General features: G+C 59.9%; 1 protein-coding gene across 6 annotated transcripts in view; it reads right to left on the reverse strand.

Moving 5' to 3' along the window:
* NPHP4 (nephrocystin 4) overlaps positions 1 to 13,720 on the reverse strand; it is a 111,824-nt gene that overhangs the window by 15,294 nt on the left and 82,810 nt on the right. For 5 of the 6 annotated variants that reach the window (XM_027060605.2, XM_027060603.2, XM_027060606.2 and 2 more), the window contains 4 exons: positions 12,978 to 13,138; positions 8,960 to 9,137; positions 2,861 to 2,986; positions 346 to 557 (listed from right to left, as the gene is read on the reverse strand). In XM_027060605.2, the coding sequence (XP_026916406.1) occupies positions 346 to 557; positions 2,861 to 2,986; positions 8,960 to 9,137; positions 12,978 to 13,138 (677 nt within the window). The remainder of the gene's footprint in view (positions 1 to 345; positions 558 to 2,860; positions 2,987 to 8,959; positions 9,138 to 12,977; positions 13,139 to 13,720) is intronic. The other variant, XM_027060607.2, reaches the window with a different exon arrangement.

Here is a 13,720-nt window from a genome sequence, read left to right on the forward strand (position 1 = left end):
TGACCCCAAACCTGGGGGACCCTCAGGATCCCCCGCGGAGCTTCCAAAGAGCCCCGGTTCCCAGGACCCCCGGCCCGACTGGACACAGGATTTGCAGGCGTGCCGCCCAGGAATCGGCTTCTGTCAAAGCTCTCCAGGTAATTCTGGCTTGAAAACCTCCCTTGATGGCTGAGAGGGGCATCTCCCCTACATTCTACAAGTAGGATTTGGGAGGGAGAGAGAGAACCACGCGGGGGAAGAGGGGACAAAGGACAAGGCTGCTTTCGCTCACAATGACTTTGCCCCCCACCCCCTACCCTGCACGGGGACACCCCGGGGGCAGCGGGGGACGGACGAAGCCCTCACCAACATGCTGGCCCCCCAGCAGCTGAGCTCTCCTCGGGACTCCTGAAGGCGCACGGACCTCATCCGCTCCAGCTTGCGCCTGCGGACAGCGTCCCCCTCGCGGCCGGCGCCCTGGGGCCCTTTGCCCCTGCGCTGCGTGGGCACAAACAGCATGGCGGCCAACTCACAGTCCACATCAGCCAGCTTCTGTGCTTGGACCACGTTTTTTACTGCTGGAAGGTTCAAGAGGGAGCAAGAAGTTAAAGTGTAGAGTTTACGTTCTTTAAGCAGACCCGGCAACGGGCCTCCAGCCACCTCACCCAGGAGGGAGCCCAGCGATACGGACGGAGATGGTAATCCTATAACCTGGTCTCCACGGTGTCCCTCCCTGCCTCCCTCCCTTTACTAGCCTTTCAAATGAAGGAACTGATCTTGGTCCTTACCGACAAATTAATACACTATTAGATGATCTTCCAGAGGAGAAAAAGATCAGCGTTCTAGAAGATGATGCTCCCTGGATTCTCAAGGGCTGCCGACACCCTCACCCAGGACATCCACCACTCTGCGCTCTCAGGTCCTCAGACCCACCTGTGAGCTCCCATCAGGAATCAGGGGCTCTGAGGAGTTGCCCACTTGGACTGAAGCCCCAGGCGGCTCAGGAGTGGGTGGGACTCAGACCAGACCCGGCTCTAGAGCTCATGCCCTTGACTCTGCACCTGGCTGCCTCCAGACAGCCGGGCCCTCAGGGCACCAACTCCTTTGGGGGCCTCTGCTCAAACCACGGATGTACACGAAAGCCATGTTCGCAGACAAATGGAAGCCGAAATAGGCCAGGCACCAGCAGGAGCCTGAGGGCGCTGCACTCCCTCAGGTGACAAAGCCACACGTGGCTCACACCAGGTCACAAGCTGACACACGAGGTTCCCGGACCACCACTCAGCTGGCGCAGGTGGGCAGATGAGAAGGAGCACCCAGCTTAGGACTGGGCCCTCCCTGACTCCTGGGACCAGCAGACCCCACGGGAAGTGAGTGTCTATTTTAAAGGTGTTTAGCTGCTTTGCAGACGCCATGAGTTGGTTTAGACTAGTAACATGTCCACCCCAAAACAATGTTTCTCACATCTGCAGTACAGGCATGTGCGGGGGGCGACCCCACCCGGGCAGGGTTGGAGCGGCCTGAGGCCCACAGTCCCGAGGGGAGGAAACGGGCAAGAGACAAGCAAGGCTGGGGGTTAATCCACGGGCTCACGTGTCAGACTGCGTCACCCAGTCCCGAAGAAACCAGAAATGGGATTCCAGCACTGCAGAGAGCCTAGAAGCACTTCCTCAAACTCTGCACAACGTCCCACTTCCTGAGCCTTGCCCGGTGGGGGAAGACAGGCTGTCCGATGAAGCGCCCCATCCTCTGGCTTTGATCAAACAGGCCCCGGGTCGGGAACCAATGACTCCAGAGACTCTCAATTCGCTCAACAAACCCTCACCGGTCACAGCTGCCTGTGCTGTCTGGCAGAGCCCCTGACCTGCTGGGTCCCGAGGCCATGCCTTTCACAAATACTCCTAGCCTGTTCTTGGACCGGCCAGGGATGGAGAAATACCAGCCCCTAAGTGGGAAGTCTGGATCCCCACCCAAGTTCACCACCCTTACCCACTCAACGGGCCACATCACAAGACCTCCTCTGCCTCGGTTTCTTCAACACTACAACCAGGAAGCCTGGAACGCCTCTCAGCCTGACTGGATCACAGCTCTCAGACCCCTCTGAGCATCTGGAGCCCTGGGGCCCCTCTCCCAGGAGAGCGTACGAACACCCACGAAGTCTTGGCTGGAGTTTCAGGGAGCTCGTGGGGTCCCAGAGGCCTCGAGGAGCGGGGGCTTCATCCTGGGGCACAAGTTCAAGGCCAACAGCATCAGAGGACCGTCCACACGGGAAGCGCAGGGCAGTTGTGGATCCACACCCGGTGGCCTACAACATAGGGACACTGCCCAGAGGGCGCACCCCGCTTTTCGTCCCACTGACACCTACTTTGCTTCCAGGCCTGCGGGTTATCCAAGGGGACGGAAAACCCTGGACGCTCCCTGCTGTGAACAACATTCTCAGCAAGTGCAGCCTTACTCCCGGGCTCCATAATGCTTTATTCCTCTCCCCGATGTGGGGTTTTCAAATTTGCTTTTTAAAACTCAGTCTCCGTGCATCCTGACCTTTTCTTCGTTTCCGCTTCCCCTGCAGATGGGCAGCTATCCAAAAACACATGCTACTCGCAGGATTGGAATCTGTCTACAGAACAGCGCAGACAGCCTCCACAGAGTGTGGTCTCCAGCGTGCTGGGTGCTGGGGCGGCCTGCCGGCCACTCAGGCAGGCACTGAGCTGGACACGACGGCCACGGCGCTGCCCCAGATCCAGAGGGACGGCAAAGCCCCACCCGGGCCCACACGTGCACCTGCGCGCATGCACGCACACACACAGCCCTCACTCCACCCCACCCCCACACCAATCTCACGTGCAAGTGACCCAGCTGCCCCCACCCACTCCCCACTCACGTCTCGGCGCCCCGCGCCTAAGCAGGCTGCCTCCCTCGAAGTGGCCAGTTCTGTCATTCGAGATGACCCGTGACCTGGAGGGTGGCAACGTGCTGGAATCCCTTCCTCTCTGCTCACACATGTGACCTAAATGAAGTAAGTCATACAGAGAAAAACAGATACCATATGTTTTCACTCCTATGTGGATCCTGAGAAACTTAACAGAAGACCATGGGGGAGGGGAAGGGGGAAAAAAGTTAGAGAGGGAGGGAGCCAAACCATAAGAGACTCTTGAGGACTGAGAACAAACTAAGGGTAGATGGGGGGTGGGGGAGAGGGGAAAGTGGGTGATGGGCATTGAGGAGGGCACCTGCTGGGATGAACACCGGGTGTTATATGGAAACCAATTTGACAATAAATTTCATTAAAAAAAATAAAAAAACACCCCAGCATAAGGTATTAACACTGAAAAGGAGTCTGATGAGACACATCAATATTCCCTGCAGGAAGTTCTGGTTTGCAAAGGGCCTGTCCGCACCCCCAGCCTGCTAACACCCCAAAATGGCACGCTGGGTCCCGAATCTGCTTGGTGGGCGAGACGCATCTGCTTCCCCACAGCGAGCTCAAGCTGCAGCTACTCAGGGCGCCTGCTCAGACTCAGGTCGTGATCTCCCAGCAGCCCCGTGATGTGGGATGGCTGTCACACCCCGGCGCCAGCCTTTCCAATGTCACCCTGCTCAAGGAAGGCCTCTGTGCACGTCCGCAAAACTCTGACAACACTCTGAAGGTAAAAGAGCCTCCACAAGCTAGAATCTTCTGGAGCTGTTCCCATAAAGAAGCCTCAGACAGAAGCATGAGCTTCAGAGGGATGGGGCACGAGCCCAGAGGCATAGGGCACCGCACAGCTGCCCAGGCTGCTAATTGGCCGATGTCTGCGAGGCCCAGGGACAAGGAGTGTTTGCCTGCAGAAACATCTCTCCCGGGAGGGAGGACGGAGCTTTGGTGCCTGGACACGACTCCCACCGCAAGGAGGCAGAGCACAGCTGATGACGTCAGATTTCCAACGAAACACTCGTGCGGCTGGCTTCCCTGAATCCCACTGGCCGGGGCGTAACACCTGCAGGTGTGGGGCATCCTGGCGATCTCTCTGGGAGTACCCCCTCCCCGCCTCCACTCTGCCCAGGGAAGGATAGGACAGAGTGGCTTCCCGGCTCCACTCTGCCCTCCTCTGCCTCTGTTCTGCCAGAGGCGGCCGCTCTCAAGGGCGAGCCCGGCGCCGGGCACACGAGCACACCCGTGACCACGGTGCGCGCAGGTCCTCAGCAGTGGTGACAAAAGTGACATTTTCATCTCCAGCTGCCTGACAGAGGGTCTCCTTCTCGACGGGTTCGGAGCTGAGGCTGGGGAGGAAACGCCTGTCCTTCAAGGCAGGTCACGTGGTCTCTGCCGGCCACCAATGGGGCCACCGCTGCAGCCGCCCCTGCAGACCCCGGGGATTAGCAGCTGGACCCTGCAAGCGCAGCCGGGGACCCCAAAGATGTGGGTGTGACAGCAGACCACTCTCAGGAGGCCAGCGAGGACAAAGGCTCTAACCTGGGCGTGGAGGAAAATGCTCGATTCAAAAATGACAGATCACCAGCTCTGGCCAAATCAAGGAGTGACTCACTCGGGGTGGTTGAGAGGCCGGCGATAAACGGTAAGCAGAGTCCTCCCCTCTGGGGACTTTCGTCCTTCTCGTTTGCAAATTCTTCAGTCGTCTTGAGCGTCTTCTGAGCATCCCAAACCAGACTGGCCTTCCCCCCAGCCTTCCTGCGACAGGAACCGCTCCTGGTCACCCGCCCTACTGCCCACAGGTGCTCACAGCTCCACAAGCAGCCCCGGCAGGCATGAGTGACGCGTCCGCGGCCTCCCACGCCCCATCAGGGAGACCACCGCCTGGGGCAGGGGCGGAGCCTCCTGTGACACAGCACCTCACTTCAGGCCTGGGGAGCGAGGGGTCAAGCCACCTGCCCACAGCAGGCAGAGAGCAGTCCCAGAGCCCAGGTGCCGCCTGCCGGGTGCACGCCAAGTCACTGTGACACGCCGGACAGCAGGACTGCCTCCTCTGCAGCAGGCCCCTCACTCGTCCGGCCACTAAGGCGGCCGCTAAGGTGACAATCCCACTCGTGCCGGCCCTGTGTCCTGAGAACGCGCTTCTGGAGCCCCGAATGTTCTCCATCTCTGCTCTGCTGGAAAGCTGAGAACTTGCCCACAGGGGTCCACCCACCGCCCACCCTCTGTGACAGAAGCTGTGAGTCTCCTGCCAAACATACTCCTCTCATCTCCCGGGGGTCTGTTTACCCCAGTGTCACAGGCTCGTGATGCTTGTCCCCAAGAACAGAACCTGGTGTCAACATCCCTTTGCTGGGATCAGCGGCTGCTGACGCCTCAGGGCTGCTTTGTCCCCTCAAGTCCAAGAAGAACAGAAGTCGAGGCAAGACGGGCCCCCCGCTTGCTCTCCACCCGTTCATGAATCTCTCACCACCAGGCCAGGTCACCATGGCCGGTGCTGGTCGAACACCCCCACAAGGCAGAACCAGCAGTGTCCCCAAGAAGCCCCGGGGCCCCTAGGGGGACAGATGGGCAGGGACACACAGCCTGGTCAAGCAGGGCCAAGCTCCTGCTCCCAGGAGCACAAGCCCCAAGTCTGACCCTCAACGCCCTGGTGCCAGCCAGCCACAGGTGCCCAGTTCCTGCCGCCAGCTGGGGCTCCTGGCTCTCAGCGCGGTTTCTTCCTGGTGAGGAGGGCGGCGTGGGGCCAGAGGGTCTCGCAAGCTCCCCACCCCACCCCAAGGACCCGCTCTGTCAGTCACCTGGCAGTGGATTCACGCCACTCCTGAGGGAAGCTGGGAACCGTCTGTGACCCTCCCTGAAGCACAGGCCAGGCGGCCTTCACCGCAGTCTTGCTGAAACGCGCACACTGGTGACAGCTCCACTGGGAGGGACGCACGGAAACCCGGGGAGCACACGCAGGGCAGGGTCTGGTGCAGACAGCTCGCGGGGGCTGCCGGCGTCCTTGGAGCCCCGCCTCTCAGGAGGAGGGACGACGGTCACCAGAGCGTGCGGTCACCAGAGTGTGCGGGCGGGACCAGCAGGACCACGTGATCACCTCCAGACGGACAAGGGCCTTCCCTGAGCTCCACCGTTTATAAGCTGAACGTACACGTGCTTCCTCAAGGCCCGGACGCAGCGAAGACACAGGCCTCCTCCGGGCACGGTCTGCGATCTCAAACTGCTGCGGGTTTTCTTTCCCTTCAGGGAGACTGGGTTAAGCTGCGGACCCACATGTTTGCTGTGGGAGCAGAAACGGCCTCCAGGTGGGCAGGGCTCCTGACGCGGTGGCCGCAGAGCATGTCACCGCTGTCCGGCCCCAAGTCCAGGCTCTCTGTCAAAGCGCACACCACCTGGTCCTCCTTCGGCCCTGACAACCCGGGGATCCACCCACGGGGCTGGGGATCGGGGCAGCCCCTCACTCTCCCGGGGTGCCCCCAGGAAGGGCTGCAGATACAAGTGATAACTGAGCTTCCGATGAGCCACAGCCACACCCACACCAGCCAGGACCGCTGGGACGGGACAGCATGGCTCTCGCGATCCCTACGTGACCCACGATCACCGAGAGACACGGCAAACGAGGCCACAGAGACCATCACGGAGCCCGTCGGAGCCGAGAGGCCGCCGGCAGGAGCACCACCCCCACCACGGGAAGGTTCACGGGAGGCCTGGGCGCGGAACGGGCCCCTCGTCCCGTGGCCTCGCGCTTCACCCCACGCACTGGGAATGCAGAGCCACGGAGCACCATCTGGGAGAGGCCAAGCGGGCACTGTGACACCGGCAATGACCCCGCTCCCGTCCCCCGGAGGCTCACACGGCCCTCATTCGAGCTGCAGGCCTGTGCCTGCAGCTCGGCACGGAACAATCGGTTTTATAAAGAAACAAAAGCTACGACACTTCTTTGTTTTATCCGAAAAATGCAAAATTTACACAGGCAACCACAGCGCGGCCACACGGACACAAGTGTGCTGCTCGGCATCTGTCCTTTGTCAGCCCCCCTCTGCGTCCTCGCCCCGGCCTCGCGGCAGCGTCTCCAGCTCTCTCCCCTCAGGCGCTATCGCTCTCTTGCAGGCAAAGTATGGAAATGACAATTTAAGATAACATATAATGGAGCTAATCTTTCTTCTGAAGATAAGATTTAAAACCCGGAGTCACTGCACATTTGTGGGCTGGTGAATAAATATAAAAATAACCAACGCAATCTCAGAAACAGAGTGCCTCTCGCAGCTCCCTCGCTCGTGTGAGCTTCTGAATGATGTCTGCTTCTCACATGAGGCTCATTTATTTCTCCAGAACCTAATTGAGTTTTGCTGTTTCCATATTGTCTGTTTTCAAGGCTGCCTCGGATCCTACATTTGTAAACAAGCAGGCAGAAACCTCCAACCTGACTTAATGAGCTGTGCCCTCCTCCTGCTGCGGCCGCCCCAGCCCGCCCGCCTCTGCAGCGCCCGCACGGCCGGATGGGGCCCATGGGGCTCCAGGCTTTAAAGTCGGGCTGGGCTTTGAGGAATGGAAAATTCCCCAATAAAACGAGAGAGGTTTGAGTCTCATCTAGATAGACACGGCTCCAGAAACCTCAAATGGCTTGCTTCCATCCTGCTCGCCATTTCACCCCAAAAAACCCCAATCCTTCCACAGGCCCCTCAAGGGAGACTGCGTGGGCTTGCCCTCTGGCCCCACAGGCCTCACTCCGGCCCTCTTCCCTGCGGGGGGCACAGGTAGGCGTGCCCGGCCCAACGTCCTGTCCATCGGGCCTCGGTGGAGCCTCCAGAACGTCCAGGCGGGACCACCGTAGCCCCGCCCAGCACAGCCCAGCGCCCTGCTACCCACACGAGGACGGAGGAGAATCCGGGCTGCGCTCAGGGTCTCTGGGGAGCAACCCTCGGGACACCATCAGAAGAAGGTTGGGGAGCTAGGCTCTAAAGAAGTGTGTTTCTCTGTTCCTTCATCCCCAAGCTGCATGGAGGTCGAGGAACACTTCTTGCCTCTCTCGTGATGAGCTAATTCTACGGGCTGATGCTCTAGATGAAAATCTCTCCTGAAACCAGGCATTTCATCTCTGTGACAGGGATGCCCCGTAGACAGCACCAAGAAACAAAACGTGGCCAAGGCTGAGATGATCAGAAATCGGGAACACCAGGGGTGCCTGGGGGCTCAGTCGGTTGAGCGTCTGACTCCAGCTCAGGTCACGATCTCACGGCTCAGGAGTCTGAGCCCCGTGTCAGGCTCTCTGCTGTCAGCACAGAGCCCACTTTGGAACCTCTGTCCCCCTCTCTCTGCCCCTCCCCCGCTCACATATGCGCGCACGTGCTCTCTCTTAAAAATAAACGTTTAAAAAAATAGGTTTAAAAAAAAAGAAATCAGGAACACCAAACAACTGGTGCCAGGACAGGCTCGGGGGTCAAGAGCAGACCTAGTGGTCGAGGACAGGCTCAGGGGTCAAGGACAGATGCCCAGTAATCAAGGACATGTTCCCAGTGGTCAAGGTCAGGTGTCCAGTGGTCAGGGACAGGTGCCCAGTGGTCAAGGACAGAAGTCCAGTGGTCAGGAACAGATGATCATGGTCAAGGGTAGATGCCCGGTGGTCAAGGACAGATGCTCATGGTCAGGGACAGATGTCCAGTGGTCAGGGACAGATGTCCAGTGGTCAAGGATAGATGGTCAGTCGTCAAGGACAGATGCTCATGGTCAAGGACAGGTGCTCAGTGGTCAAGGACAGATACTCACGGTCACGGACAGAGGCTCACGGTCAAGGACAGAGGCTCACGGTCAAGGACAGAGGCTCATGGTCAAGGACAGATATGCACAGTCAAGGACAGAGGCTCATGGTCAGATGCTCAGTGAGTAGTCAAGGACAAATGCCCAGGGGTTGAGGGCAGACTCAGTGGTCAGACATGAGAGATTTTCTCACTTCCTACTGATTACGTGATGCCCACGATACGGCCACGAGGGAGCTCATGCGCCAGCTGGGAAAATGAGCGTCCACCCGGGAGACGGCACAAGGCCAGGCAAAGCTACGGGGCCTCTTACCTATGTTGGCCAGGGTCAGGTGTAGCCAGCCCTTCACCACCGCGTAGACGCCGATGGGCTGGATGCTGCCAAGCCTGGTCACGTCCCCACTCACCACCACGTCCTGTTCATATTCGGTCGCCACGACCTCGAGCTCGTGCGAGACCTGCACGGCCGGCCGCCCCTGGCGAAGGAGATGCTGCAGAGAAAGCGGCAGTCAGAGGGCGGCCAAGGCAGAGCTCACCTGCTGAAAACCTAAGTCCTCTCGGGTTTTCCCGCAAATTCTTTAATAAAGTGCACCCGATTTACCAAGTAAACGCCACGGATTCACAAACAGGCCCGGCAGCCACCCTCCTGGAGCCCCCCCTTCTGTGGGAAGAACGATGGAAAATGAGCAACGGAACAAGGCTGGGGACACAGAGTGGACCCCGTCCCCGGCGAGAGCTTCAGGAAGGAGGTGTAAACCAGGCGGGGAAGGCTGGAGGCACAGCAGGCCCAGAACGCAGAGTACAGACCCCCACACACAGCCGGGGCTGGGAACATCGCGCTTCAGCGTGGCTGGGAGACAGGTGGCAGGTGGGAGCGGGGTCACAGGGTGGCTGAGGCCCGACTGTGAGGGTCCACACCAGGACCGGGCTGGTGAGACCCAGCACCAGGACCTTCCTGACCCGGTTCCCTCTGCCAACCCAGCTCACCCCTCGGTGCTCTGCCTGAGCCCAAGCACCAGTGAGGCCCTCAGGGGGATGGTGGGACCACAGCCACCCCCAGGCCCAGCTGGGCCTCGGAGGCCGTGGTAAAGTCACCTGCCCTCTCAACTAGTGCTTCTCACACACAAACAGGCGCGTGGGACCAGACGAAGGTCCCGGCTTTTGGAATTCTTCTGCGTCTACGGCACCAGGCGTGACCGGCTCTGGGAGCAGAGGTGTCCAAAATGACCCCTCCTTAGTGGGTCTGGCGGCTTCCAGGTGCTTCAGACCCTGCCTGTTTAGCAGCACGGGTCCACAGAGCCCCCACATAACCACACACATGTTCACAGCCAGGACCCCCCTGGAGAGCGGCCAACCGATCTCCGTTGCAGGAACCACACCCTGCCACACCGGGAAGCAGAAGTGCCAAAAACCCAAAGCAAAACAAAACAAAAAACAAGAGCTATCACTTCTCACTCTGAGATTGGAAAGACAGTCTTTAAGCTAACACCCTTAAAGGTGGGTGTATGGGACCAGCAGGCGCCCTCGTCCTCATCCAGGAGGAGCGGCCCCACCAGGCTCCCGGGCGGCACGCCCGGCTGGCTCTGCAGGCCGAGGCTTTCGCACATGCACACCTCTGACTCAGAAGCATGCTTCTGGCAAGTTCTCATCTGTGGACAGCCGAGCGTAAGAGCAAGGAGCACGAGTTCCGAGTCAGAACTGCGTGAAAAGCCTGGCGCTGCTCTCGTCGGTGTGACCTGGGGCCTCGGTTTCTCAGCCGGACATGAGGATAACGCAGCGTGAGCTCAGGGCCAGGTGGGGACACAGTCAGTGAAGCACGGGAGCCACTGTCACCATCACCCTAACTACATGGTCGTATTCTCAGGAACTGAAGATGCTGCCTGCACTGTCGCTCGCTCGCTGGCTCGAAGGGACAGTCCCCGCCCCACACCAGCAGCAGGTGAGGGCAGCCACGCCCACGCCTTGCAGAGCACCCCTCCCGCAGGCCCGGCTCCTAACTAGCTCAGCATCTCAGAATCCAGGGGATTCTCTCCTCTCGGCCACATTTCCCATCTCACAACTTTTAAAGACTTTATTTTTAAAAAGTAAAATTTAACCTGAATTTATCCAAGTAAGTGTCAATAATCACAACAGCGTTTGTTTAAGAGGCTATTCCTAGAGGACAAGAGAAAATAACTTCCTCTCCAGGTGACGGCACCCAGGGACACAGGGCTCAGCTGGGGATGAGGTAGGAGCCACAGTGGGGCCCAAATCCACAGGGGCTCCTCTCTGCCCCTCCAGCGCGGCCCCAGTACCGCCATGAGTATTCCTCCCCACATTCGTCCACTCCCTCCTTCCTCCTTCCCCATTCCCTCACCCCTCCCTCTTCCCTGCATTCATCTCTCCTCTCACCATTCCCTCCTCCCTCCATTCCTCCTCCCTCCTCCCTCCGCCCCTTCCTCCTCCCCTACTCCCTCCTTCCCTCAAGCCTCCTCCTTTCCTCCCTCCTCCCCCAACTCCTCATCCCTCCTCCCTTCCCTTATCCCTCTACCCCCTGCTCCGTCCTCCCCCCACTCCATTCTCCCTCTTCCCCCACTCCCTCACCCCTCCTCTCTCCATCCATTCTCCAGCCTTCTTCCCTCCCCCCTCACTCCGTCTTCCTCCTCCCCTCCGTCCACTCCCCTCCTCCCATTCCCTCCTCCCTGCCTCTACTCCCTCCTCCCTCCATCCATTCCCCCACCCCTCTTCCCTCCCCCCTCACTCCGTCTTCCTCCTCCCCTCCGTCCACTCCCCTCCTCCCATTCCCTCCTCCCTTCCTCCACTCCCTCCTCCCTCCATCCATTCCACCACCCCCTTCCCTCTTCCCTCACTCTATCTTCCTCCTCCCCTCCTCCCATTTCCTCCTCCTTTCCTCCACTCCCTGCTCCCTCCATCCATTCCCCCACCCCTCTTCCCTCCTCCCTCACTCCGTCTTCCTCCTCCCCTCCTCCCACTCCCCTCCTCCCATTCCCTCCTCCCTTCCTCCACTCCCTTCCTCCCCCATCCATTCCCCCACCCCTCTTCCCTCCTCCCTCACTCCCTCCTCCTCCTCCCCTCCTCCCACTCCCTTCCTCCCCCATCCATCCCCTCACCCCTCTTCCCTCCTCCCCCTACTTCCTCACCCCTCCTCCCATCCTCATTCCTCATCCCTCCTCCCCCCTTCCCCCATTGCTCCCTCCGTTTGCTCATTCTCAGCCACACAGCTCCATGCCTACTGTGGGTCACGACCGTGCTGGAGATGGGGTAACCGTCCCAAGCCCACCCTCCAGGACATCACCAGCCAGTGTGGGAAACACATAGTGGCCACGATGATCCCCTTGGGGCCGCACCGGACAATGACCCAGGAAGCCCCAAGGGACCGGAGTGAAGACCGAGTGAGGACCGAGAACATGAGCTGACACCTGCGAGTGAGCGCTGCGGGCGACCCTGTTCCCCTGGGGGCAGAGATGGACACCGAGGCGGGTGGAGGGGGGACGCAGCCCCGTCAGCCCTTAGGAGGAGGAGGGGGAGCGTGGCGTCAGGGGAGCCACGCGCATAGCCAGGGGCACCACGGGATGGCAGCCGTGAGCTCGTCGCAGTGAGGGCCACCCAGCAGCAAGGAGTGACTGGGCTGCTGCAGGGGCAGGGCTCACAGCGGGGGGTGGGGGGGGGGGACCGAGGGCCCCCGAGGCTGAATCTGGAAGGAGGTCAGCTAGTGGGTGACTCTCAGAGCCGGGGGGGCTGCAGCTGTGGAGCCGTGTCCTCTCGCACCTCCGTGCCACCGCTGGGACGTCGTGTCCTCAGTCCCTGGCCCAGGAGCACAGTGCAACTACGCTGACCCTCTGGGGGCAACTCTGGGGAAGAGCCTTAAATTCACCCACGGACACAGGTCTTAGTATACGAGGAGGAGGGAAAGCTTAGAGACAGAATCAGGTTCCATTACAGTGAGGAAAGCACGGCTCGAGTAACCGAGAGCAGGCACCAGGTGATCTTGGCACACTCCACTTGGTGCCCCAGCTCCTACCTCCGGGCTGAAGGGGGGACTCCCGCAGGCCAGGCCGCTGCCCCCGGGGAAGGCGCATCCTCACGTCGAGGGGGCGGGAGGGGACCTCACCAGGGGTCAGTTTTGGGGGGAGCGGACCGATGGCTGAGAAAATAGAACCTGGTGTTGCACAGCTGAGACCCCGTGAAAACCTTCTCCTTGGGGCGGGACAGGATTTGTGAACAAAGAAGTCAGACCCCGGTCCCGCACCGGATGATGACCACCGAGCGGGCGGAGCCTCCCAGAAGGGCCACCCCACCCAGGCCGGGCTCGGCCTGCAGAGCGCAGCCACCTTCATCGGGACGGCTGCAGATCCAACGAGGAGCAGAGAGTCTCCATCCCAGACGTCCACCTGGAGGGCCTGCGCGGCCAGGTAGTGGCTGAACCGACTCTGCTCTCCGGGCCTCAGGAATCCAGGCTCCGCCAGGAACTTGAGCTGAAAGCCAGGAGAGCCTGTGCAAAGAGGCCCCAAATGAGTCCACAGGTAATTAGAGCCATCTTTCATCTTCACACTTTGAAGAGATTTCTGCTCTGGTCACGATCACTAATTTCTGCTTCCGTCATAACTACAGTTTAATAAACACATTAATCAAAAACGTCATAAAATATCCAAATTTACAAAACAAAGAGTCGTGTCCGGAAGTCTGCATTTCTTCCCAATACATACAATGAACTCCTCCCAAAACACGATTTAGGGTTTTCACCGAACCCTCGTGGAACAGTCCCTCCCGAACGGGGACAGGCGTCCCGGTGGGGCTGCCGGGGGAGGCCGTGATTCCGTGTGCAGAGTTTAAGGAGCATCGCAGTCTGTGGTCTGCATCTGCTGTCAGAGCGGGGCCGGCAGACAGCCGTGGGAGCTCGCGCTGAGGTCAAGCTGAGCACGCGGGGCTCGTGAGGCCCAGCCTCCGCCCCAGCACAGGGCCTCCTCGGGGCTGTCCCGGCCGCCAGGCTTATTACTGACAAGGGAGCAGACGGCAGCCCAGGCCTTCAGCCTCTCGAAGCGGCAACACCATCCGTTCTACGTCGGCAGAGACA

Source organism: Acinonyx jubatus, chromosome C1, assembly GCF_027475565.1.
Source record: "Acinonyx jubatus isolate Ajub_Pintada_27869175 chromosome C1, VMU_Ajub_asm_v1.0, whole genome shotgun sequence".
Taxonomy (NCBI): Eukaryota; Metazoa; Chordata; class Mammalia; order Carnivora; family Felidae; genus Acinonyx; species Acinonyx jubatus.